The 26968-nt window shown below is 42.2% G+C and overlaps 2 protein-coding genes across 5 annotated transcripts in view; both read left to right on the top strand.

The window, feature by feature from the left end:
* Window positions 1-8025, top strand: part of BLMH (bleomycin hydrolase) — a 35088-nt gene extending 27063 nt beyond the window's left edge. For both annotated transcript variants that reach the window (XM_073315988.2, XM_073315987.2), the window contains exon 12: window positions 7020-8025. In XM_073315988.2, coding sequence (XP_073172089.1) covers window positions 7020-7171 — 152 coding nt within the window. In that variant the 3' untranslated portion in view covers window positions 7172-8025. The remainder of the gene's footprint in view (window positions 1-7019) is intronic.
* A 6638-nt stretch (window positions 8026-14663) lies between these two features.
* SLC6A4 (solute carrier family 6 member 4) overlaps window positions 14664-26968 on the top strand; it is a 42537-nt gene continuing 30232 nt past the window's right edge. For 2 of the 3 annotated variants that reach the window (XM_073315661.2, XM_073315660.2), the window contains exon 1: window positions 14664-15666. The gene's annotated coding sequence lies outside the window, so the exon portion shown is untranslated. Of the gene's footprint in view, window positions 15671-26968 lie in introns of all 3 variants that reach the window. The other variant, XM_078849272.1, reaches the window with a different exon arrangement.

Here is a 26968-nt window from a genome sequence, read left to right as displayed (position 1 = left end):
CTTTAGAGCCTATCAGCTCTTCCTTGGGCATTGACCACAAGTGGTTACTTGAGCGGCATTAGGCATGGTGCTTCATCCCCATCTCTGCCTTTTCAGCTTCAGCCCCTGCTGGCCCAGGGAGCTTGGGATTTGAACTCTGATACCCCAGCACACTTGCTAGACGGCTGAGTGAGCCTGGCAGAAAGCCTTGTGTCTTTCTCAGGAAGGATTTGGGCAGCACCTTCTCACAGCATGTTCCTTTAAAGCTGTGCATGGATAAACCCAATACAGAGCACCAGTGTCCATCACTAGGGAAGAGTCCAAGAATTACATTACACTTGGCACGTAACATTTGAGACCCAGTTGGAGGTTTGGGATAAAAACAGGCCCAAACTTCACTGTTTCTTGAGCAGGATGTCAAAGGGTACCACTTGAAACAGTACAGCAGAGATTAGTCTTTCAGGTCATGAGGAGGCTAAAGTTATAGTGGGATATAGAAACTACTGGCATTCCCCCATATACACCCTTTCCTTTGGACCCATATTATCCAGTTGGATCCCTTTACACAGCTTGTGTGGTGGGGTACCCAACAGCCACCAGTCTTCCTAGACTTGCTTAATCCTGGAAGTGAAGGCTGGACCAAAAAGAGGAGCCTTCACATTATGTAGCTGCTGAAAGTGGGGAGCAATTTAAACCCTATTGTCTGCCTGTGTCCAGAGAGCAGAACCATCACTAGGGGGCTTGTAGTGGGGGACAGTGAGCCCGTGGAACCGTGAACCTCACCTCTCCTAAATATTCCCTAATGATAGGATTCTCTTGTAATGCTCTTGTTTTCTTGGAATCTCTTTAGTTTTTCTCAAGGAACAAATGCAGTTCCTGCCAAATATTGTATGGGGTTTTGTTTTTTGTTTGAGATAAGACAAATTTCCTTCCAGCAAAACTTTCTATGCTACGTTTTATTGGTCACTTTATCAGCCTTGCAGATGAGTTTAACTCTGCTCGCTCTTTGTATCAGTACAGTGTTACCTAAGTCTGAACCCAGCATCTCCAATCAGACCTCTTTTTTTAAAACCAAGGAGATGGTCTCCAAAGGTGAACGCTGAATGAACATTGAATCATGTTATCCCATCTGTTCGACAGGGGTCTCTGTCTACTTTGGCACAAAGAGAAGCCTTTCTTACTGTAAGTCTTCAGCTGGCAGCCATGTAAACTGTTGTTAGTTTGTCATCCCTTTTGGCGCGCTCCTCCTGCTTTTGTTCCTAGCATCTTTACTACAGTCTCATTCTTTCTCTATCCTAGGAACTTGACTGTAGTGTCTGAGCACCTCAGAACCTTTTTTATCCTCCCACTCCTGTGAAATATGGCTGTCCCATTGTACAGATGGGGATCTGAAGCACAGAGAGGCTAAGTGGCTTTTCCTGTGTGAAAGTGGGTGTCTGGCAAAGCAGGGACTTTTGCCTGGGTCTTCTGAGTCTAGTGCCCAAACCACTGGACCAACCTTCCTTGGTTGGCTCTTCCTAATAAAATGATCCCTTCATTCAGCTTTTCTTGGGGGAAGAAGTGGGAAACATGGAGCAGCTTTGTGCTAGGGTGGTACCTGAGAACTAAATGTCATACCGTACTTATTGGGCAGTCATCTGTTAGGCCCTGGTGAGCCTCTTGTCAGAACACAAAGATACTATGCCAGAACCTCTGTTCTCTCTAAACAGACATGGCTAGAGTAGAAACACTAGACTGATAGGTGGATGGGCCTAGGGGGGCTTCACTGCTGGTTTCTGCCCTGAAATACAATAAAAACTCACTATCCTCTGCTTATCCCACTTAGCTGGAATGCAGAGCCTTGGGTTCTGTTTGGACAGGATGTGCAGGTCAGGATATGTATATTGTTTCCCTTGAGGCATGGGAATAATTCCATTTAATGAAGAAAATTATGGCTTTCTCTGTGACCCTGGCTACAGGCCTTCTCAAGCAACAGTGACCATCCCTGTTCACATGTTCTGAAGTTTTACTTGGCACTTCCTCCTTGTTCGGACGCTGTGATCCCAATCAGTACAGTCCAGCTCCGACATGCAGAATGTCAACAGCCACAGAGGCAGGGAGTTCATTATCCTCAGAGTGCAATTACTTGTTGGCTGTCAGGAGTGAGGTTTTTTGTGTCCCAAGAACTCATATCCTGAAGAAAGAACAATCAAGGCAGCTTCCCTTGGCAGTACCACCAAACCAGCTTCTAGCTCGCATTACAATTGATAGGCTTTTTAATTTATGGGAATTCAATCTGATCTCTTGCTTTAGAAACAAGATGGTGTAGATAGATGCACTTATTGTCCATATTCTTTGGGCATTTTCTTGTTTCATTTGATTGTGTGGTGATAATTGTAGGGACATGAGAAACTTTATTACACAAAGCTTCATCTGTCTTCTATCAAATATAGCCTCCCTCTCCCTGACGGCACACATTCTCAATTCATGCTGAGTTCCCTGGAATGGGGTGGTGTGTAATGTCTTAAATGATTTGTTTCAGAGAGCAGGATAATGCTGAAAGCAAAGATGTTTTTAGATGTAGGATTTTCTTCTTTATACAGGTAGAAGGATCTTGCATTAAGATTCCCAGCCAGAGCCTCATAAAGAGGGAAGGGTGTAAAAATGAGGTGCAGTTTATCCTCAAGATTTATTTCAGCCAGAGGGTGTCTCAGTGGCTTTGTGTTTGAGGGAAGAAATTAGCATCGAATATGGACGCACACATTCTCTCCATCTCCTGAAACTGAGATCTGGGCTTTCTTGTCCAGAAAACTGGAGTGGTTAATAAGCATGGATAAAACAGTCTGAAGTTTAGCCTAAACAATCAGGAATGTATTTAGTATATTCTTGATGTCCATTAGAACAGCAACATATGACTGAGCGATTATAAAATGAGCCTCCACTGCCTTCTGTGTAAGGATGATCTATGCCCCAGGACTGCTGTTTGTTGCCCAGATTAGAAATCCTTTTGTTCTGGCTCAGACAGTCTCTTCCTTGCACTAAGATGCCTGTATTTGCAAAACTGTTTTCAGGATTTCCTGTCCAAGACACTCTAGTCAAACTTTCTTCCTATTTAGGCTTGTTGATCCAAGTCTCTGTCATAGCTAAAATCTATTTAACCAGATAGTTCAGAATAACTAAAGGAACAGAAAATTGAAGTCTCCAAGACTGTCATGAAAGTTGCTGTGGAAATATGACAGGTTTCAGAGGAACAGCCGTGTTAGTCTGTATTCGCAAAAAGAAAAGGAGGACTTGTGGCACCTTAGAGACTAACCAATTTATTTGAGCATGAGCTTTCGTGAGCTACAGCTCACTTCATCAGATGTTTACCGTGGAAACTGCAGCAGACTTTATATACACACAGAAATCATGAAACAATACCTCCTCCCACCCCACTGTCCTGCTGGTAATAGCTTATCTAAAGTGATCAACAGGTGGGCCATTTCCAGCACAAATCCAGGTTTTCTCACCCTCCACCCCCCCACACAAATTCACTCTCCTGCTGGTGCTAGCCCATCCAAAGTGACAACTCTTTACATAATCAAGTCGGGCTATTTCCTGCATAGATCAAGGTTTTCTCACATCCCCCCCACCCCCATACACACACAAACTCACTCTCCTGCTGGTAATAGCTCATCTAAACTGACCATTCTCCAGGTTTAAATCCAAGTTAAACCAGAACATCTGGGGGGGGGGGGGGTAGGAAAAAACAAGAGGAAACAGGCTACCTTGCATAATGACTTAGCCACTCCCAGTCTCTATTTAAGCCTAAATTAATAGTATCCAATTTGCAAATGAATTCCAATTCAGCAGTTTCTCGCTGGAGTCTGGATTTGAAGTTTTTTTGTTTTAAGATAGCGACCTTCATGTCTGTGATTGCGTGACCAGAGAGATTGAAGTGTTCTCCGACTGGTTTATGAATGTTATAATTCTTGACATCTGATTTGTGTCCATTTATTCTTTTACGTAGAGACTGTCCAGTTTGACCAATGTACATGGCAGAGGGGCATTGCTGGCACATGATGGCATAGATCACATTGGTGGATGTGCAGGTGAACGAGCCTCTGATAGTGTGGCTGATGTTATTAGGCCCTGTGATGGTGTCCCCTGAATAGATATGTGGGCACAATTGGCAACGGGCTTTGTTGCAAGGATAAGTTCCTGGGTTAGTGGTTCTGTTGTGTGGTATGTGGTTGTTGGTGAGTATTTGCTTCAGGTTGCGGGGCTGTCTGTAGGCAAGGACTGGCCTGTCTCCCAAGACTTGTGAGAGTGTTGGGTCATCCTTTAGGATAGGTTGTAGATCCTTAATAATGCGTTGGAGGGGTTTTAGTTGGGGGCTGAAGGTGACGGCTAGTGGTGTTCTGTTATTTTCTTTGTTAGGCCTGTCCTGTAGTAGGTAACTTCTGGGAACTCTTCTGGCTCTATCAATCTGTTTCTTTACTTCTGCAGGTGGGTATTGTAGTTGTAAGAAAGCTTGACAGAGATCTTGTAGGTGTTTGTCTCTGTCTGAGGGGTTGGAGCAAATGCGGTTGTATCGCAGAGCTTGGCTGTAGACGATGGATCGTGTGGTGTGGTCAGGGTGAAAGCTGGAGGCATGCAGGTAGGAATAGCGGTCAGTAGGTTTACGGTATAGGGTGGTGTTTATGTGGCCATTGTTTATTAGCACTGTAGTGTCCAGGAAGTGGATCTCTTGTGTGGACTGGACCAGGCTGAGGTTGGTGGTGGGATGGAAATTGTTGAAATCATGGTGGAATTCCTCAAGGGCTTCTTTTCCATGGGTCCAGACGACGAAGATGTCATCAATATAGCGCAAGTAGAGTAGGGGCTTTAGGGGACGAGAGCCGAGGAAGCGCCGCTCCAAATCAGCCATAAAAATGTTGGCACACTGTGGGGCCATGCGGGCACCCATAGCAGTGCCGCTGATCTGAAGGTATACATTGTCCCCAAATGTGAAATAGTTATGGGTAAGGACAAAGTCACAAAGCTCAGCCACCAGGCCAGCCGTGACACTATCGGGGATAGTGTTCCTGACGGCCTGCAGTCCATCCCCGTGTGGAATGTTGGTGTAGAGGGCTTCTACATCCCACCAACATCCCACACGGGGATGGACTGCAGGCCGTCAGGAACACTATCCCCGATAGTGTCACGGCTGGCCTGGTGGCTGAGCTTTGTGACTTTGTCCTTACCCATAACTATTTCACATTTGGGGACAATGTATACCTTCAGATCAGCGGCACTGCTATGGGTGCCCGCATGGCCCCACAGTGTGCCAACATTTTTATGGCTGATTTGGAGCGGCGCTTCCTCGGCTCTCGTCCCCTAAAGCCCCTACTCTACTTGCGCTATATTGATGACATCTTCGTCGTCTGGACCCATGGAAAAGAAGCCCTTGAGGAATTCCACCATGATTTCAACAATTTCCATCCCACCACCAACCTCAGCCTGGTCCAGTCCACACAAGAGATCCACTTCCTGGACACTACAGTGCTAATAAACAATGGCCACATAAACACCACCCTATACCGTAAACCTACTGACCGCTATTCCTACCTGCATGCCTCCAGCTTTCACCCTGACCACACCACACGATCCATCGTCTACAGCCAAGCTCTGCGATACAACCGCATTTGCTCCAACCCCTCAGACAGAGACAAACACCTACAAGATCTCTGTCAAGCTTTCTTACAACTACAATACCCACCTGCAGAAGTAAAGAAACAGATTGATAGAGCCAGAAGAGTTCCCAGAAGTTACCTACTACAGGACAGGCCTAACAAAGAAAATAACAGAACACCACTAGCCGTCACCTTCAGCCCCCAACTAAAACCCCTCCAACGCATTATTAAGGATCTACAACCTATCCTAAAGGATGACCCAACACTCTCACAAGTCTTGGGAGACAGGCCAGTCCTTGCCTACAGACAGCCCCGCAACCTGAAGCAAATACTCACCAACAACCACATACCACACAACAGAACCACTAACCCAGGAACTTATCCTTGCAACAAAGCCCGTTGCCAATTGTGCCCACATATCTATTCAGGGGACACCATCACAGGGCCTAATAACATCAGCCACACTATCAGAGGCTCGTTCACCTGCACATCCACCAATGTGATCTATGCCATCATGTGCCAGCAATGCCCCTCTGCCATGTACATTGGTCAAACTGGACAGTCTCTACGTAAAAGAATAAATGGACACAAATCAGATGTCAAGAATTATAACATTCATAAACCAGTCGGAGAACACTTCAATCTCTCTGGTCACGCAATCACAGACATGAAGGTCGCTATCTTAAAACAAAAAAACTTCAAATCCAGACTCCAGCGAGAAACTGCTGAATTGGAATTCATTTGCAAATTGGATACTATTAATTTAGGCTTAAATAGAGACTGGGAGTGGCTAAGTCATTATGCAAGGTAGCCTGTTTCCTCTTGTTTTTTCCTACCCCCCCCCCCCAGATGTTCTGGTTTAACTTGGATTTAAACCTGGAGAATGGTCAGTTTAGATGAGCTATTACCAGCAGGAGAGTGAGTTTGTGTGTGTATGGGGGTGGGGGGGATGTGAGAAAACCTTGATCTATGCAGGAAATAGCCCGACTTGATTATGTAAAGAGTTGTCACTTTGGATGGGCTAGCACCAGCAGGAGAGTGAATTTGTGTGGGGGGGTGGAGGGTGAGAAAACCTGGATTTGTGCTGGAAATGGCCCACCTGTTGATCACTTTAGATAAGCTATTACCAGCAGGACAGTGGGGTGGGAGGAGGTATTGTTTCATGATTTCTGTGTGTATATAAAGTCTGCTGCAGTTTCCACGGTAAACATCTGATGAAGTGAGCTGTAGCTCACGAAAGCTCATGCTCAAATAAATTGGTTAGTCTCTAAGGTGCCACAAGTCCTCCTTTTCTTTTTGTGGAAATATGATTATCCTGTTTGACAGTATGAAGTTGTTGGACATGATACAATTTTGCATAAGATCCATGCCTCTTTGTTAGTAACCTACTTTGTTTTTTATCTCCAGGTTACCTGCTCATGTCTGATGACTGGTTTTCTGAGTATGTGTATGAAGTGGTGGTGGATAAGAAGCATGTGCCAGAAGACATCTTAGCAGTGATGCAGCAGGAACCCATTGTCTTGCCGGCATGGGACCCCATGGGTGCATTAGCCAAGTGAACTGCACAGTACTTGCCTCCTAATGGTCAACCAGAAGTAGATGTGATAGAGAATCCCAGAGACTGGAAGCCATAGCCAAATGATAAGACCAAGCATGCAGCATTTACAATCTTTAAATGTATGCTAGGGATCTCTTTGGGAAATAGCGCTTTACTGAATGGCTGAATAAAAAAGCTGTCAGGCTACTCTATGCACGCGCACAAAATTTACCCACCTCCTCATGATACTGTAGAATTGCTTTTAATGGCAGTTTGGATTTTTATCTTTTTAATAATGAACATAACTCTGTCAAACTGTTTTGACCAGTGCTTTCCACAGGGGAGAGGGTTGTAGATGGCCAAATTTTAGGCTAATTAGCTGAGTGATACTAAGAAAAGTACAGCAAAATGTTTATAATTAGTCTCATGTTTTTATTTGTACTATAAGTGTCCAGATTCAGTATTGGCTTCATTTTGTTTCTAGAGAGCTATTCACATTTTTGGTTTTCTGCATAATAGGAGTTGGTCTTAAGGAGGTAGGTGTACAGAGATGGTTCTATTTTCTTCTAGTAATTTTTCTGGAATGGTTTCCTATTCCAGCAGCATTGAGCCTTTTACCAAATGTACTTAGTCTGACTTGCTTCCTGCTCTTCCCTACCCAAGTATGACAGACTGATTCTGGTGTGTGTTAATCTGTACTCACTGAAAAATAACTTTCCTGTAGGATTAGCAAGGACAACCATAATAAATATGATCCCAGGCAAAGTTAAAGAATATGGTGCTCTAGTAAAACTGGGTTTTTAATTACTGCATTTTATTTGGACATCTTCAACTAGATGGTGCTCTGAAGCTTTTGAATAAAAAAAACTTTCTGGAGTTATGGGTATAGCTGTGTTCTTTTATAAATTAGCTACATGTAACTTCATTGGATGGGAAAGATGTTAATGACCCGTAAACAACTCTTGGGGAGCCAAAACACTAGCAGCTCAAGCCATGTTGCTTTATCTTCTCTATAGTTGACATAAAGGCTCTCCATCTGTACACAGCATGGGAGAAGACATTCACACTACAGGCACTTAAATACCACGGTGATGAGCACAATGTAAATGCGTGGATCAAATCAAGCCCAAGCTGTTAAACTGCATACCATGACCTCTGTGACAATGGCTTGTGCTGTTCTGCATGGAGTCCTTACTCACTCCATGCAGGGGCAGGGAGAAAGGTGGGGTTGGACAAAGTGAAGAGAATATTGACAGAAAAGAACAGTCCTACTAACCTAAGTACAAGCAACAAATGGGATTCTTGGGGTTCCAAATTCAGCTTCTGTTACTGACATACTTCCATCAAAATATTTTTTCACCTCAAGTAAGGCTCATTAAAAATTCATGGTGTAAAGACCAGCAAAAGACTTAGCTGTAAACAGAATTGCTTGCACCTTTCCTTCTGATAGTATTAGTCACCAACAGAAATTTGAAGCTAGTATATAAGCATTCCAGTGCATGTGTTCCCAGATTTCAAACACCCAATCCTTGGATTTCCTCTGGGATTACCTCTGGAAAAATGGATTGTCCTTGATTTCTACAAAAATCTGTGGAAGGCTGCATTACACAGCAGACAGGAGGTGGTCTCTGTTTTGCTTCATGTTTATAAAGCACATTCATATGTGCTTGTCCAAACCCCACCCATACAAAAAAGCACTAATGTACACACACACAAACTACCTTAACTGTGGCAAGTAAGCAATTTTCTTGGTTGAATGTGGTTCTGAAGTATGCTAAGGCTCATGGGCTTTTTCTTAAAGTTCAATATCCTAGTCACTTAAAGTTTTTTGCTTTTGATGTTGCATGTTTACCACTCGATTATAGCCATCAAAAGGAGTTAACCTCTTTTGAGATACAGTGAAGAGCATTTTTTGCCTATGCCAGCTCTGTGTTCGTTTGACAAGCTTAAACTGTGTTCAAGCCCATTTTTGTTTAATTTGGAATATTTTTAACTATTGTCCGGTGTGAGCTTATCTCTGCTGTCCTTGCCCATATGTTTCCTAGTACAGTTTATACAATAGCTTGGGTTCTTCTCCCCCCCCCGTTTCAAAAAGCACAGAACATTCTGATGGTTCAAACAGGCCATGTAAAATGAAGCCAGTCTGGCAGAAGCAGTATTCTATCTACACTCACTGCTGCTCTAAAATCTTTGTAGGGGGATAGGGGAGAGAAATATATTCCAGTTCTTCCCTCTACTTTGATCACTCCAAGGGTTGTTAAATCAACAACTTTCAGTAGGCTATACCAATGTGTGTAAGGGTATGTCTGCTTCAAGATGGAAGTGTAATTTCTAGCTCAAGGAGATGCCCGTGTTAGGTCTGATCCAGCTAGTGCACTAAAAAGGAGGGTAGCTGTGGGGGGAGGGGCTTGCCTCCTGGAGTATGAACCCCTCCAAACCACTGGGTGTCTACTCAGCACAGATACCCAGTCACAGCAGTGTTACACCAGCGCTTAATTTGTAATAAAAGAGGTGCTGTGGCTCAAGCAATAGTTTTACATTCATAGCTGATGCAGCAAGCCCAGAGGTGCCGGGTCTACGAACTGCCAAACAAATTAAGCACTGGTTACACTCGTTCTTAGCTTTCAAGCTTGATCGCAGCTAGCATGGGAATGTCTCCTGCAGCTGACAATTACCACTCTAGTGTGAAGTGTAGCCATACCTTTACTGTACTTTGAGGCCAACAGGGAGACTACTAGGATGCTGTGTGTCGAGTTTCTTGAATTGTCACAGGAATTTTCAATAGTCGGATTCCCGTTTTCTGCCACTGACAGCAACCAGGAGTTGCATGCTCCTGTTTTTTCTCTATATGTTCTTATGCAGTGCTCTTTGTTGTAGTGCTCTGTCAATGGCCATTTTTATCTAATAAAACAGATCAGCCCCCTTAGCTATTGGTGATTTGTTGACTATTAAACAACACTGACATTTTGTCTTTTTTTTTTTTTTTAAATTGCAACATCTGAAATGGTGGTTAAAATTCGTATGTATAAATAGATTCCCCTCTACCAGCTCCTGGTGATAGTGTAGTAGATGTAAAATGTCCCTACTAATCTCTGGGGACAGTGGGCCCTGTATCTCTAGCAAAATAGAGTGTTCTTTTGGGTGCCATCAAATAATAAATGATTAAGTGTGCTCTCCTGAGGCAAGAGTTTAGGGCATTGCAGCATACATGGAACTTCCACAACAACAGCAAAACTGAAGAAAATTGATTCCAACCCTCCCTCCAGTGTTTTTTATATTTGTATCTGACTTTAATGATCTATTTGCTGCTAACATAAGTAGGCAATTGTCCCTCATCTTTAAGTCTAATCCAACAGAAACCTGGTCATTTTTAGATGCAAATTATTAAAGAATTAAGAAAGTTCAATGTTTTTTTTAAATTCTTAATTGGAGTGTCCTGCATCACTTCAGGTGTCCCTAATTTTACAGATGGGAGAGCTGAGGTGCAGAGTGATGAAATGACTGCAGTTTGGTAGTTCCTGGGTCAGAGGTTCATCATCAATTTACCAGACCATGCTGCCCCTTTGTCCTAAAGCAAAAGGTGGTGATGTGAATGGCAACCTTCAGTGTTAGAATTAAGAATGGAGCCAGCCAGAGAAAACATTGATAAGCCTCAAGATACGTTATAAAAAACAGATTCTGGTGTCATGAACAGCTTGAGAGTGCTCATGGTCCCAAAAGAACCTCAGTCTCTTCTCACATGCACAGAAATATATTTGTGGCATGGAGCGAGTTGGTGTGCCAGGTATGGGCCTAGCACTTCTTCAGTCTGGTTTGATGGGACAGTTTAAATGAGGAACATTTTGTTTTTCTCAAGTCAGTTTTTAGCGGCTGGATCAGAGAAGAGAGGATTAGGATTAAAACTCTGCATTTCAATTAATGGAATACAAATCTATGAATAAATCTGGCCTGCTCAATGTACAATTTTAGGGCAAGAGAAACTTTGTCTGTAAGGGACTGTAAATCCAGATTACAAGGAAACATTCATAACCAGTTGGTAACAGAATGTTGAGGCTGGAGGGGGAGAGAAGCCAAACATCTCAGAGTTCTCTCCTTATCTAGCTTAGTTGTATCCCTGATATATGGTTTGCACATGGAGAGAAAGATCTTTGAATTTCACATGGAATGGCTGATGGTGAGGTGCATTCCTTCTCTAACTTTTATGACTATAACCATAACACTTTTCCATGTGATAGTTCACAGAAGGTCCCTGCCTACAACATGTTACAACAATGCCCTGCTATGTGGGGAGGGCAGGACATGCCTCACACCTAAGCAGGTCCTGAATTTTTCATCCAGGGTTCTTGCAAAGCCACCTACCTATGTACATTTTCTTCCCACGCATAATATAAATGTGATTTGCACCCATGTCCTGCTGGACTAGAACTGAGATTGAACTTCATATTCTGTTTCCCTATGGTATCTTGTTGCAGCAATGACCGTTTAATTTTGCACTCAAGGAAGGTGTTCTAAACACCAGACTGGGACCTGCAACTTCCTTCTAAGATCAGTTACAAGTTCTGGTGTAGGCTCTACTTGGGCCCAGGGCAGGTAACTTAAGGTTATATCCCCCTCTTCTGGTGGGAAGCCTATGCTTCAGGAAAATGCTACAAGATAAAACTCATAGAGTTCCCAACTAATCATCCTGTTCAGGTTGAAATTTTCAATGTAGGGTGTCTGCCTTAGACTTTCTTTTCTTTCTTTTTTTTTTTTTTTTAAAGGTTCCAATAAAATGGTTCAGCCATTTCTGGGAAGTTGATTTGTGAAAAAATTTGTTTTGCCCATGTTAAATATTTGTTTCTTACAACTTTTTTGCTGGAAAGCTTTAGACTCCCCCATGCTTTTGGAGTAAAGACTTGAAATATGGTAGGGAGTCTCCCTGGTCCAAGGCATGTGTTTTTTGCTTTTCCCTTGAAAATCCAACCAAACTTGGCCAAGTTATAAGCCTTTGAAAAAATCTGTTTGCACACACTCAGAAGAGACTTCTTAGAGTTTGGCAGCTAAACTCTTCTGAGATTCCATTTGTGCTTAGCATGCTCCAGTTCAGTGCTCCAGGGGCTGAATGGGACGTTCCGTGAAACTGCTAATTCCCCATTGCTGTGGCACCAGGCATCAGAACTGAAAACAAGGATATTGTTTTTCCTGTGCTTCCAATGGTCCCTTGGCAGCATCTAGGCAGTGTGGAGGAGGCAGCTGCCGGACTCAGATATAGATGGGGCAACAGCTGGACCTGGGTGGAGTGGACAGGAGTGGAGGGAATATATGGGGACAAGGAGACTAGGGGGTAGACAGCAAGACCAAAGGTTTGTCTACACAGGAACACTCAGGAAATTTAAACTGAATTAATTAAATATGTGAATTTAAAATGGATTCGTTAAACTGCCCTGAACCCTTGTGTGAACACTCATTCAGAATTAAAGTTGCCTTAATTCAGTTTAGCTTAATTTACTTCAAACCCACCCCACAGATCTTCCACATGCTTCCTGAGTGACACAAAAAAGAGTACCCAGGCAGCCCTCTGACTGACACTCTTACAGGGCACTCTTACTGCCAGAATATCAACATATGCAAAACCTGCCGCTGTTATCTCCACTGCTACGATGAGCAGTATGCTCCACAACACACCTCTCAAGATCCCCGGGTCCTACACAACGTGTGGTGTACCTTGTCCAGTGTATCAAATGCCCCAGCAGCAGCTATGTGGGTAAAATCAGACAATCATTATGCTTTCACCTGAACTCACTGCCGCAGCTGAACTCAATGGGACTCTGCTTTGAACACATCACCTGCTACAAAATGCTAAGTACTCTGAAAAATCATACCCATGTCATCTCAGATCAGGCACCCAACATTAGCTGAGCCTTATGACCCTAATCTTTTTTGTGCCTTAGTTGTCCTTTTGTAAAATAGGAATAATATCATCCTTTCACTTCTCTGGGGTTCTGAAAATAAAGTCATTAATATTGGTGAAGTGGTCAGATAATATAGTGATGAGTGATATAGAAAAGTCCATGAATAAATTAATAATCAGTTTTTGGGATGCAATTATTATTATTTATACAGTATCCACAAAGTGTTTTAGGTACTTTACAGAACAAATAAAATACATATACTGCAGTGAAAGGGTGGAAAAAACCCATAAGTGAACAAAAAAGCCAAGCTAAGTAATTGTTAATGCTCTCTATATGTTCTCAATACACTCTGTGTACCTTCAAGCTTTGTCTATATATTACCAGTTGCTGACATTGAGTGTCCTCAGTGTGTGCAGCTGAACACAGTTTTAACTACCAGTGTAGACTGAGACAAACTGTGTTCAGTAATAGTTCAGAAACCATGGCAAAAGTCTGCTCTGAGCACAGTAAAGTGGAGATACAGCAACAAATAACATTTTTTTAAAAAGACACGTCATGCAGATTCTTATATATTTCTACCAGTGAGGGGAAAAAAACTCCAAAAACGGTGATGAAAGATCCTGTTTTCAGTGAAAGAGTAGACTCAGAGTTCCTGGAAAATCTATTCCAGGATTCTGGTATTAGAGACCTGGGAATTCTGGTTGAGAGTGAAGGAATGGATTCTTTTCATGAACAAAATAATCCCTGAAATGCTAGATTTAAGTCTGCAAACAGACCCTTTATACATACAAATACTCCGCTTAGATCTCAAGTAAGATGTAGTGAGTGAGACACAATGAGCCTTCAGCCTCTCAGAATCCTGGGGATGGGATAGAGTGCTGGGAGCAGAATGGGAAATGTGCTTGTCTCCCCTTTCTCCAGAGAACATCTAGGACTATTAATTTGGAAAGAAGAGTATGAGGGGGACATGACAAAGTGATGTAAAAGAGGAAACCAGCTAGACATTGCTATTTACCCTGGCCAGTAATAGAAAAACAAGAAAGCTGTAGAGAAATTAGAAGGCAACAAGTTTAAAAACTGATAAAACACTTTTTTACAGCATGTTCACACAGAATTACCAGGAAAAAGCAAGGATTTGGGTTCAGGTATCTCTTATTAACAGTTTTCAGAGCGTTAACAGCCGTGTTAGTCTGTATTCGCAAAAAGAAAAGGAGTACTTGTGGCACCTTAGAGACTAACCAATTTATTTGAGCATGAGCTTTCGTGAGCTACAGCTCACTTCATCGGATGCATACTGTGGAAACTGCAGAAGACATTATATACACACAGAGACCATGAAACAATACCTCCTCCCACCCCACTGTCCTTACCAGTAAGGACAGTGGGGTGGGAGGAGGTATTGTTTCATGGTCTCTGTGTGTATATAATGTCTTCTGCAGTTTCCACAGTATGCATCCGATGAAGTGAGCTGTAGCTCACGAAAGCTCATGCTCAAATAAATTGGTTAGTCTCTAAGGTGCCACAAGTACTCCTTTTCTTATTAACAGTGTTGCATTACCACAACTGTCCTTGAGATGGTGCCAATAGTCACTGCTGCGGCAAAGGGGACCTGGACCAGCAGTCAGAGGAAGGGAAGCAGTAATTATAGCCCTAGGCTTGTTTGTTGTCAGAGTTTCTGTTATTACTGAACTACTCAGAACAGATCTTTTCAAACTGCCACTTATATCAGCTGTTTTGTTGTTCCTTCTAAAAATTTGCTATTCTTTCCCCCCTTACGATTTTCTGCTTTCTTTTTCAAATCTTCATACAAACTGGGACATACTCACTGATTTATGCTTTTTCCATCTACTATAAACACAATGTAAAGTTTGAGACTGTACAATGACTTTCTCTGGACTGAAGTACCTTGGAGAAAAAGCCTTTGTTTTGGAGGTTTTTTGATGTGTGGCAGAGACAGAGGAAGTGACTTGTCTTGATTAAAGTAGAAAAACACTTTTCAAAAACTTGTGCCTCACATTTTATAACAAAATCACCCCCCATTTATATTTCTGCATTAAAATAATGTAAGTAATCAGTAACAAGGAAGTCTAAGAACCATCCTTTCTCCATTCTATTCTAGAACTAGGACCTCAGTTCTTTTTTTATAGTATACCTTTTTATCGTATAGACCCACCTGTGCACTTCTAATTCACTGATCATTAACCCTGTTTGTCATCTTCTTGTCACCACCATCCCCTTATTTATAGCTGTAATCAGAGACATGAAAATTATGCCTTAACAGTGAGCGTCTCCTCACCTTCAGCCTGCCTGTCTTAGCTGGATCCTGCTCTCCTGAACTGATCAGAACATACAAATGTAGCTACCCACCTCTAGGAGGACAATTGAGCTGCAGCCCTGGTGAAACATAAAGTTTATTTGACTAAAAGTGACGCAAAAATTCTTAAAGAGCTCTTTGGCAGCAGATTATCTGGAAATCAGACCATGTGAGGGGGATTGGTGTACAAAAACCTCACCAAGATGCTGAGTTGCCCACAGGCTGAGTTTGAGGCTCTGAAGTAAATGTAGGGTTAGGGTTACTCAGTCTTGGATAACTCCAGGGGAAAAGCACCTCAGATTCATCTGAAAGGCAGGTACTTTTTCATTTTGTTTTAAACCTACAGACATATAAAGTTTTATACTATGTGAGCCAGACAGACTCTTTTAGCTGAAAGAGTCTGTCTTATGCTTCAGGCAGGCACTGGTGTTTCATTAACTTTTACTGTTTCATTGCTTCTTGCAACTATGGTTATGAACTTTAGAAAGTGATAATGAACTAAAGTTTATATAATACATTTTGTTTGTTTACTTTTAGAGTTGTTTTTAAATGAACGCTTTATAGGGCTCCCAGCACTGTTTGAAGTGTTGGGAGAAAAAACACATCTGTCATGGCTTTGAGAAAAGGATGCCTTGAATTTTGGTGAAAGTTTGCTTTGATTCATTAAACGTATGCCTCAGTTTGCTTTTCTGCAGCTACATGCCCGCTGTCTCATCCAGGCATTTGTCTGCAACATTAATAATTACTGGACAAATGCCTGCAGCAGAACATGTTATGACAATTTGAAATTAGAATTTATGACAATCTAAATTCTTGTATTATGAATAGAGCATTTATTTCAAATTCAGGAAGAAGTATATTAAACTGAGCTAGAGAAGAATTTATGTGAAAGGGAAAGAATCTGAGACAAAATCAATGCAAAATTCTGATTTACTTTAAAAGGACAAAAATAAACATTTAATTTAATTAGCCACATTAATTTATATTTGAAATTATCATTTATTATTTTAGAATGGTTTATCTAACTTGATGGAACAGAATTATTGTAAGAAATAGACTGAAGAGTATTTTGTGAATGTATTTGTTGTAATCAGTGTTTACCTATGCAATTATCAGACTTGTTGGCTTAGCTACAAGTTTGATAAATATTACAGAAGCTCAAATGATTAAGAATATAAGGTGATCAAATATGTAGTGTAAAGTGGTTCTTTTTCCAACGATACATATAAAATGACTTGGAAGGTTAAGAGTAGAAAACGGATCTAATATGAAAGGCAAAAGTGAAGTAAACAGATAATTCAATGGATTTGGACTCCTGGAGACAGAGGTGTTGGAACAATTTGTATAGGAGCTGGTGAGAGTCATTGAACCAAACTGTAAACCCTGTATATGATGGAAACCACTTCAAGCCAGGGACTGTGGCAGCCCCTCCCCGCTCCAAACATCCCTAGTTCCAGCCCCTAAGCTGGAGATAGTTTGGTTTGGGGATTTTTGAATTTGGGTTGTTTATTTCCAGGCACTTCATCAGATGTAATGCAGTGCAATTGATTTTAAACCTTCATGGCTCTTCTCTTAGTGTTTCTGTTGAGTGGCTAGATGCTAAGCAGCTCTGCCTTGGAGTTGGATAATAATGAGGATTCTTGGGAAGTGCTTTATAAAGAAAGCATGTGGCCAATGGCTGCGTGGGTGCATTTTCTAATTGAAAAAAGGGGGGGTATGAGTTTCTAATAGCTCTGCAACTTTACAAAAAGCGTCCACACACTGTGGGAATCCAATCAAAAAAATGTATCCCCATGTATGGAAAATGTATAGCATCTCTCATCTCCCTTGTGCCTTTCTGCAAGGACACACGTTGAGTTTTCCGACAGGAGCGGCATTAAGGAAATCAGGATGCAGCACCATGGTGCCCTTCCTGGTGCTAATGTCTTCGTTCTCTTCTAAAGATAGCTCTGTAGCACTGCCTGTTCGGACAGTTATTTTTCATGCAAATAGCTTTGCACAATAAAGGCCATGTAGGGTACAGGGGTTTTCATGAAATGCTGCAGTAGAGCTTGGAACCAGAAGGTTGCTGCTGTAACTTGACGATAGCCTTGTACCAAGCAGCCGTATAGGAAAGATCATCTACACAAGTGTGTGACCATTTATTTACTTTCTTACGTAAGCATTTACAAACATCATTATAGAAAAATGTGCCCTGTTTGTGTAAAATTTGTAGTCAGTCTCTGTGTACGCATCCATGTATCTTATTATACAGTGAGCATGTGTTATTACCTCAATCTGCCTGTCTATGGAAAGAGTCTGGACTTGCTGATGGGGCTCTAGTAATTTTGTGACATTTACTGTATTATGTATCTTTCTTGGAGATTACATAAATGATTTAAAGATAATATCTAGGGGAATGGCATCCGCTCTAAGCTCATCTATTCCTCTGCACTAAACATTTAAACTCCGCAGCTACAGAATGCATTTGTGCCCCTCCTTTCTCTATAGTCTGAACAACTGTCTTGGAAAGATATAGCAAAGCACAATCTACTTTAATCTACAACTTTGCCACTATTATGTGGTTTCCGTTCTCTAGGAATTCCACAAATAAGTCACTGTCACGTGTCCTCTCTCTCGGGAAATGTTAAATATAGAATTAAATAAAAGTAAGGTTGTAATATAAAATTCAGAGTGAAGGCTGATGCTTCCTCCTTAATGCACCAGGTTCTTTTGCTGCACATCTGGTAGTTAAGAAGAGCACAAAGTTTCTAGGGTGACATGCAAGACCCACCACACAAGCTTGTTTGTTCAGGAACATTGTGATTGCAGGTGTAGCCACACTTAGCCCTGTGCCTGTGTGTAGGCTGCAGATGTTTCATTATTTATGGCTATACTCTGGCACCCTCACTCTATTAAGTAATATTTTATCTGCAGTAGATTTCAGAATAGAGTGTCAATTCTGCAGAAAAGGGGCCAGGGTTACAGTAGATGAGAAGCTGGTTATGAGTCAACAGCGTGCGCTTGTTGCAAGAAGGCTAACGGCATATTGGGCTGTATAAGTAGGAGTGTTGCCAGCAGATTGAGGGATGTGATCGTTCCCCTCTATTCGACATTGGTGAGGCCTCATCTGGAGTCACTGTGTCCAGTTTTGGGCCCCACACTACAAGAAGGATATGGAAAAATTGGAAAACGTGCAGTGGAGGGCAACAAAAATGATTAGGGGTCTGGAGCACATGACTTATGAGGAGAGGCTGAGGGAACTGGGATTGTTTAGTCTGCAGAAGAGAAGAATGAGGGGGGATTTGATAGCTGCTTTCAGCTACCTGAAAGGGAGTTCCAAAGAGGATGGATCTAGACTGTTCTCAGCAATAGCAGATGACAGAACAAGGAGTAATGGTCTCAAGTTGCATGTGGGGGAGGTTTAGGTTGGATATTAGGAAAAACTTTTTCATTAGGAGGGTGGTGAAGCACTGGAATGCGTTACCTAGGGAGGTGGTGGAATCTCCTTCCTTAGAGGTTTTTAAGGTCAGGCTTGACAAAGCCCTGGCTAGGATGATTTAGTTGGGGATTGGTCCTGCTTTGAGCAGGGGGTGGGACTAGATGACCTCCTGAGGTCCCTTCCAACCCTGATATTCTATTATTCTATTCTATGAATCTGGACCTTGATAAGTTATGTCCCTTCAGGTGCCAGTATTATTCACATACAAGGTCCATGTTACTACCTGCATATTTTAAATGTATCATATTATAAGGGGCTTGGATACTCTGGTGATGGGGAGTGGTATAAAGTCTCAAGACACATAGATATTTTTAAGCATGCATAGTGGATGTGATCCAAATCCCACTGATTTCAGTAGGCTTTAGATCAGATCTATCATCTACACATTTTATTTAAAACTGGACTAGATAAAGCATAAATAAAACAAGCTGCAGAGATCAACCCCACATTGGCTGAGGGATGAACTAGAAGTGAAGTAATGCCTCTCCCTGTGCCTAACTCTTTGATTCTCTAGCTGACCAGCTCCAAAGCGAGGACTGTTTGTCAAGTGATTACATACTTTTCTATGCTCGTTTTGAAGATTTAAAATACAGTGCATCCCAATTACTGTCAATTTGCTTAATGGAAAATTCAGATTGTAGGGAAAGCTTTTCTTGGGACCAAACTGCTTTGCATGAAATCAATACAAATGGGCCCATTCAATAGCAAATTATATTAAATGATTGCCAATTCTAAACAGGATTTTCCTGGTATAAAGAGCAAGTAAAATTCATTGGGACATATGCTGTGAGCAAGTTTTCAAACTGTAATTGGCCAGAATTGGTCTATTTGTCTATTGTTTCCAAACAGCTCTCATTGCCATGGCATCTCTGCTCCTAAACTAATCTGTCATTTAAATATCTGAAATAAAGCATCTCTCCTGGCCTGTGCTGGTACGGAAGGCAAGAACGGAGAAGAGGATTTAAGGAGCCTCTCTATTCTCCCCTCCACATATGTAGTAAAACAGGATCTCTCTCATCCTCAAGAGTGTTGCAGTAGGGACAGTTTGTGCAAGTCCCTCATGGCAGCCCTGTGCAGGGGGACAGAAGTGGAACTATGCAAGGCTGTAAGGAAGAAGGGCAAGAGACTTTTGAATAGATACTTATGTGGATCCAGTGTCTGGGAACCTTTACATATGCTGTGGAGAAGGGCTGAGGTTGCTATTGCAGCCTGGAGGCTAGAACAGTGGTTGCAGAAGAGCTGCGCTGCCTTCTCCCATGCTAGAGGAATGATTTGTAATCCCTCACAAACGCCTACTAAGTTCCCTAAAAGAGACCAATTTACTTGGGCTTTGTGTATTTGTGTGTGTCTGCTTGTGTGAGTTTCATTCTTTGCATAAAGTGTCATTTGAAGCCAAAGAGCAACATTATTTTTTAAGAAAAATCCCCAAACAGCTAAAAGTAAAAGTGAGAACTAATTTAGGACACATTAACTGAAATAATTTCAATTTATAGTGTGGAAGAGACTAAGAAATAGCTTGTTCTGTTTTGCTAAGTATATGTGTTACCCTTTAATTCTCCAGTTCAGAGCAGTTTAGTTCTTAGCAGGTGCTGATCTGTAAGTGGAGGATAGGAGTAAGCCAGATGGAACACAGGTTCCTATCATACCCAAAGTGATATTAATAACATGAAAGTCCTTCTACAGGAATTCAGCTCTAACACAGCCAGTGGCTGATACACCAGCAAGATCAAGTGTTGGTTTTTAAATCATTAAATTTAAAAAGAAAAAGTAATCTGTTTGAAGAGAAATGCATGCAAATATATGTATTTCATGACTGCAGGATTTAAAATAGCCTGGATGACTTTATGACCAATAATATCTTTTATAATTGTGCACATTAAGAATAAACCAATCTCATACTGCAGGGCATAAGCTAATCATTGCATGGGTCAGGAAGGAATTCACATACAGTACAGTTTTGCATAACTCAGAAGAGGCATTATGGTGGTTTGCCTTCCTCTGAAGCATCAAGTATTGGTTGGTGCCAACAGCAGGATATCAGGTTTGGTTGGCTTAATCTTCTAGCCAGAATTTAGATTGAAGGTCTGAATCTCACCTTTTCAAAAATGTAGAGAACAGGAAAAGGACTAATATCACATATCAGAATTTCCTCTCACCTTTCTCACACAGGTTTCAGAGTAACAGCCGTGTTAGTCTGTATTCGCAAAAATAAAAGGAGTACTTGTGTCACCTTAGAGACTAACCAATTGTGAGCTGTAGCTCATGAAAGCTCATGCTCAAATAAATTGGTTAGTCTCTAAGGTGCCACAAGTACTTCTTTTACTTTCTCACACAGGATCACTGAGAAGCAAATGAGAGGAATTATTTGTATGTTGCACACCTTGCCACTAGAGGTCACCATATGCCTCATGAAATAAACTAGCAGACACTAGTAAAACAGTGAACTGCCATAGTCAGGTCCGAGATGGGATTGGAACCCAGGGCAATGGCATTCTAAGAGGACTTCTCTGCTAGATGAGCCAAAGATGTAGTTTTTGTGTATGGTGTAAATCAAGATGTTGCTAATGAGCTTTAGAGCCTTCCCATTTACTCTCTAGTCACGAGTGGGAGTAACCAAAAGTCACTTTATCTATGGGGGGAGGGATAGCTCAGTGGTTTGAGCACTGGCCTGCTAAACCCAGGGTTGTGAGCTCAATCCTTGAGGGGGCCATATAGGGCAAAAAATTGGGGAGTGGTCCTGCTTTGAGCAAGGGGTTGGACTAGATGACCTGCTAAGGTCCCTTCCAACCCTTATATTCTATTATTCTAAAGGCTGTTTGGCCTATGTGAACTAGTGACTTTGGTCTAGTTTCTAGTGAACATGAATCCACATCTCAGTGAGGCTGGCATTTTAGGCAGAGAGGTCAAGGACAGAATGGGTACAGAGGGCAGATTTCCCATGACCCTAGAGGTGGCTTCTCTAGAGAAGAGTGAGGTACACTGGAAGTGGGTGAAGCTTACACTGCTGGGCCCTTTCTGTGCTCTGTACTATACTCAATTTGTGGATAATGAGAGGACTGTGGTTTACAGTATTGTTAGTCTGTCACCTTTCACAGACCCCCAAAATCTTTAATCTCTGTGTCAGTACATTCTACACTCTGAATTAAAAGGATGGGAAGAGGAGCAGATACTTTGGGCCTCTGAAAGACTAATACCACACTTATGAAAGGCAACACAAAACTAACTCCAGTTTCCAGGTCACATGTTCTTCATAAGCTTTTTCTTTTCTTTGTTTTTCTTTCTTTTTTCATCCTGCAGCTGTTTCAGTTGTTGATAAAGAGCCAATACGTGTTTATGTAAGAGTGACCGTTGCAACAGCTCAGAACAAAAATAGATAATAAACTGTTATCCCTGATGCCATTCACTAAAATAGCCAAATAGTACTAGATACTACAGTGACAGAGAGCGACAGAATATAAGAGGGATCCTCCAGGATAGGCATAACTCTCCCCGGGATCAGGATACCTATCCCAAGGGCCCCTGCACATCCTACAATATGTTGTCCACCTCCAAGAACTTCACTTCTACTCTTATTAAATATTTATACTGTTCATATAAATATAATACCTTTGCATGTGTGCTGTCTTTTCTCTTAAGTTGTAGCCAATAAAGAAACAAGACGTTGTCTACTGTCCACATGGCACTTTCTGGGTGTTAAAATCCTAGGGCTAAGTGACATTATCTGCTAAATTTAGCTCACTGAGGCTCCAGCATTACATATCTATGCTCATCACTACACAGCTGTAAAGTCTGTTGCTCCAGAGACATTTCCCACAACAAACAGCTGTACCTGTCTTTTTAAAAAGGAGATCCAATTCATGTTGAGGTCCCGGGGAGGTCACAACCCATTTTATGGGCTTGAAATTAATTCTACTGAAAATGTTACCAAAATATTCTAATTAATCTGGTACTCCCTTCCTTTCTATTTGAACGTGGGTGGCAGGCACCAAGAAGGAGTTTTGTTCTAGACAGACAGAAATCTTACTTGCCACAGACGTAGTTAATGAACCCTTCGGCTATCTTTTCTTGGTAAAGAAGAATGTGTCCATTTCACAGACACAGATTGACAGATGAAAGCATCCTGTAAGAATGCACCTGGATGCACTCTTTGTGAAATGTCCTTACTTAGCCATAAGTATGTGACTGGCTCATCCCCACAATCTTAAGTACCCAGATCCTGGGATGAAACCTGATTCATTTAGTACCCCTCTGGGGATTTTTGGAAGAAATCAAAGTGAATGGGGAGAGATGGAGGGGCCATTTAGTTATTTTTAGTGAAAGTCAGGGACAGGTCATGGGCAATAACCAAAATTCACGGAAGCTCACGACCTGTCCCTGACTTTTATTAAAAATAATTATGACAAAATGGGGAAGGAAGAGGGTCCAGCACACACCGCTGCTGGGGCTCCAGGATCCCCCCACCCACGGTGGCTGAGAGTGCGGTGTCCCCCCTGGTGCTGGTAGCAGCTGGGAGCTGTGGGCTTGGGGCCATGGGGTGGGGGGATCCTCCCTGTCACCCATGGCGGCAGCTCAGTGCTGCAGGGGAGTCCCTGTTGGCTGACAACTCCAGCCCTGCCACTCTGGGACTAAGGCGAAAAAGTCCCAGAGGTGTCTGGAAGTCATGGGTTCTGTGACTTCCATGACCTCCATGACAAAATCTTAGCCTTAAGCATGTGTAATGCATTTGTTTAACTCAGTGTTTCTCTCTGGATGTTGCATTTCCGCATGTCTTGCCATAAAACCACTTCCTAGGGAAGCTGCTCTTTTAATTGCTTTCCAGCAAGTGCGGGACAATCTCCATGAAATCATCAACACAACTTGTATAAGATACCACTTGCAGGGAATTCAGGCTAGGTCTCTGTCTAGGAGCAGAGGTACTGCAATACTAGAGAAGATCATTGCTTGATTTAACCCCATACCCTGCCTCCAGCAGTGGCCTTTCCCTCATTTTCTGTTGTGTATGGAAAGCTTGTGTAAACTGGCAGGGCTCTTCAGTGCTGTCCCACACCAGAGCCTTCCACATGGAGCTTTCACCTGCCTCCACCCCCCCAGGCTTCTGGGGAAGTGGTGGGCTGGTGGCGTTACCAGGATATTTAAATTGTGTTTGAACTGTATATTTCCACTGTAAGGGATAGCTGCCCACTGTGATTTTTATAACTATAATATGTCTTTATTGTCCAGTTGAACAAGCTTACAATAAAATTTAAATGGGCTGCTCAGGCTCCAACCAGCTCCATCTTTGCAGTGTGGTATGGAGAGCTGCCTTTCTTGAGGTTCCAGATTTAGTGTGTTCCCTGCTAACATCTGTCCAAGCCTCTGAAGGCCAGATTTTCAAAGGTATTTATGTCTGACAATGAATAGGGTACCTAGTGGGATTTCAGAATGGTTAGGTGCCCAACTCCCATTGATTTCAGTGCAAAATAAACCTGCTCAGGTGCTTTCAAAAATCCCACTAGGTGCCTTTCTGCATCTTTGGGCACCTAAACACCTTTGCAAATCTTGCCTTGAGCTCTTTATTGAGCCCTCAATCCAATGCCCTGCCTCTGCTGAGATGTTAGCAGGAGAATTTAGCAGGGAGTGGCTTTCTCTCCATCAGTGCTAGTTTAGGGATTCTGCACCCTGTCAAAAGTGATTTTGGTTAATGATGGCTGAGAAGTATCCAGGTTTGATATATTAGCCACTGTGGCTTTGGAGCTGCACGCAGTGAGAGTGCAGTTGGCCAAGGGCACAGATCATGTCTAATCTCAACCAAACACTGGACTTGTTTGAGGAACAGTGCAGTAAGAGATTCCTTCTGGAATACAAAAATTTAAACGTATATCTCCCAATTAGCCATTGGGAACTATAAATTAGCACTAAAGGATAGGTTTCAGAGTAGCAGCTATGTTATTCTGTGTCTGCAAAAAGAAGAGGAGTACTTGTGGCACCTTAAATTTGTTAGTCTCTAAGGTGCCACAAGTACTCCTGTTCTTTTCACTAAAGGATAGTGACTCTAATGGGAACAGAGCCCAACATAATTTAAGTAGGAAGAGATGGAGGTTGACTAGAGATACCTTAAAGGCTGATGTGTAAGGCATGGAAAGTTCAGTCACACAAGGTGTGTAATTAGCTGAACATCCATTACTGCTTTCTAGATTACTAGCACAGGTGTAAAGTCCAGTAGGGCTCAGGTTACTTCTCCATATTTGTACCTGGTGGTGGTGAACACCCTCAATGCAGAAAGGGGAGAAAGAATGGCTCTGGCCTTACCTAGGTCTTTTATGTTAGCGTCCATGGCGTGAAGGTCCTCCTGACCTGTATGAGTTCTTCTGGGAGACCGGCAAGGGCTTGGACTCCAAAGATGCCCAGGTTTTATAGTCTTGCAGGTAAAACAGAAATCACTCATCTCTGCTGTGTGATTATTTTTTGCTGGGACTTTGAAGATGTTTCTATCTTTGTGGATGATTAACTTACGGTAGTAGAATATCATTAAATACTATTATGAGAATTTGGCATTAACTACACAGTGCCTAAGACAAATATCTGGGTGACTGAGGAGTGTATATGGTGTGAATGAGGAACTGATAAGGTAGCTGTGAATTAGCAGGCTTTATTCAGATCTCCAGGGGTCTAATCTTGACAGCTTCTTACTTGACAACTCACCTCCTCTTTCCTCTTACATCCGTCCATGAGTAGGGAGAGATGTAGATCTAGTTGTCTGGGCACAAAACTGGGTGTCAGGAACCCCTTGGTTTTAATCCTGGCTCTAACAATGACTGCCTCTCTAACATTCAGCAAATAGCTTAATCTCTCTGCCTTAGTTTTCTCATCTGTAAAATTGAGGGAATATTTATTCCTCTTCATGGGGTGTTATGGTAATTATTTGCGGTTGTAAAGTGCTTTGAAAATGAGAAGTGTCACACAATAATGATAATTTGATATATTTAATGGCATGCAGTGGCATGCATACCAGTTTGCAGGCAGAAAGAAGACAAAGTCCATGCCCCAAGAACTCTACAATACCAGGGCTAAATTACTCCCTTATACTCTCCCGTGAGTAAGGGGTGGGACATAGCTGCATTGCCCCAGCAGCAGACTCCAGAACAGTCACAATTCCTCTCCCACTCCTTCCTTGCTCTGAAGGAGAAGTAATTACCCCTTCTCCTGGAGCACCTTGCTCTCCTTGGGGTATTCTGGAGGGCAAGTGGGAGGAAAGGGAGGTGAAGCCAGGGCTCCTCCCACTGCCTGCCCCCTTGCTTGCAGTGGGGAGTCTGATCAGAGTAGCCTTTACTCTCCCCACATGGCTGGAGTCACAATCTGAGCACAGCCAAACATGAGAAAGGGTGTGTGGCTTACTGCCTCGAGCAGTCAAGTAAGGGCTGTGACAAGCTAGCCCGAAATGAGACAGAGAGATTACCAGGAAATGAAAACAAACTACAGCATAAAGGGAGACGAGAACACCCCACGCAAGGGAAAGGGATGAACAGTGCTCCTGAGAGGATACTATTTACAAAGAGGGAGTTTTCCGCTATGTTAGGTCATTGCATTGTATCGTCTATGAGAGATTTTAAATAAGGTTGGAAAGCACAAAACTGATCCTAGTAGGATGTCCTTTCCAGGAATGCTTTGCTACCACACTGGTCTCCTCTCCACGAGTTTAGCTTTCAGACCCAAGATAAACCTGAAGGTGGGTCTCCCTAACAGATTTAATTTTTAAAGATAAGCATATGAAGCTCTCACTTGTTAGTCGGGCACCTAAATAACTTCCATTTGCTATTTCTTTTCCGCAGTTTAAAAAAAAAAATTAAAGTAGCCCTGACCATCTTCCCCACATATTAATATTGCATGGAACCTCAAAAGGTTTGAGAATGTATTTAATTCAGATAAGTACCTTTCGGTTTGGATAGTTAACTGAACCTCCCCTTAAACCTCTTGGATCTGCCAAATGTGGCTGATTATGTAAGAAATCTCTGGTAAGATTTCTGGAAAGATGTGAATAAGAAAAATTATTTGCAAATATGTAAAGATTTGTTTAAGTAACACTTGCTATCTTTCCCTTAGGGACGTAAGCACCTCAAACAGTACAGGTAGAAGACATGAGATGCAATTATGAAA

Source organism: Lepidochelys kempii, chromosome 17 (assembly GCF_965140285.1).
Source record: "Lepidochelys kempii isolate rLepKem1 chromosome 17, rLepKem1.hap1, whole genome shotgun sequence".
Taxonomy (NCBI): Eukaryota; Metazoa; Chordata; order Testudines; family Cheloniidae; genus Lepidochelys; species Lepidochelys kempii.
This window is presented reverse-complemented; position numbering and strand designations above follow the sequence as displayed.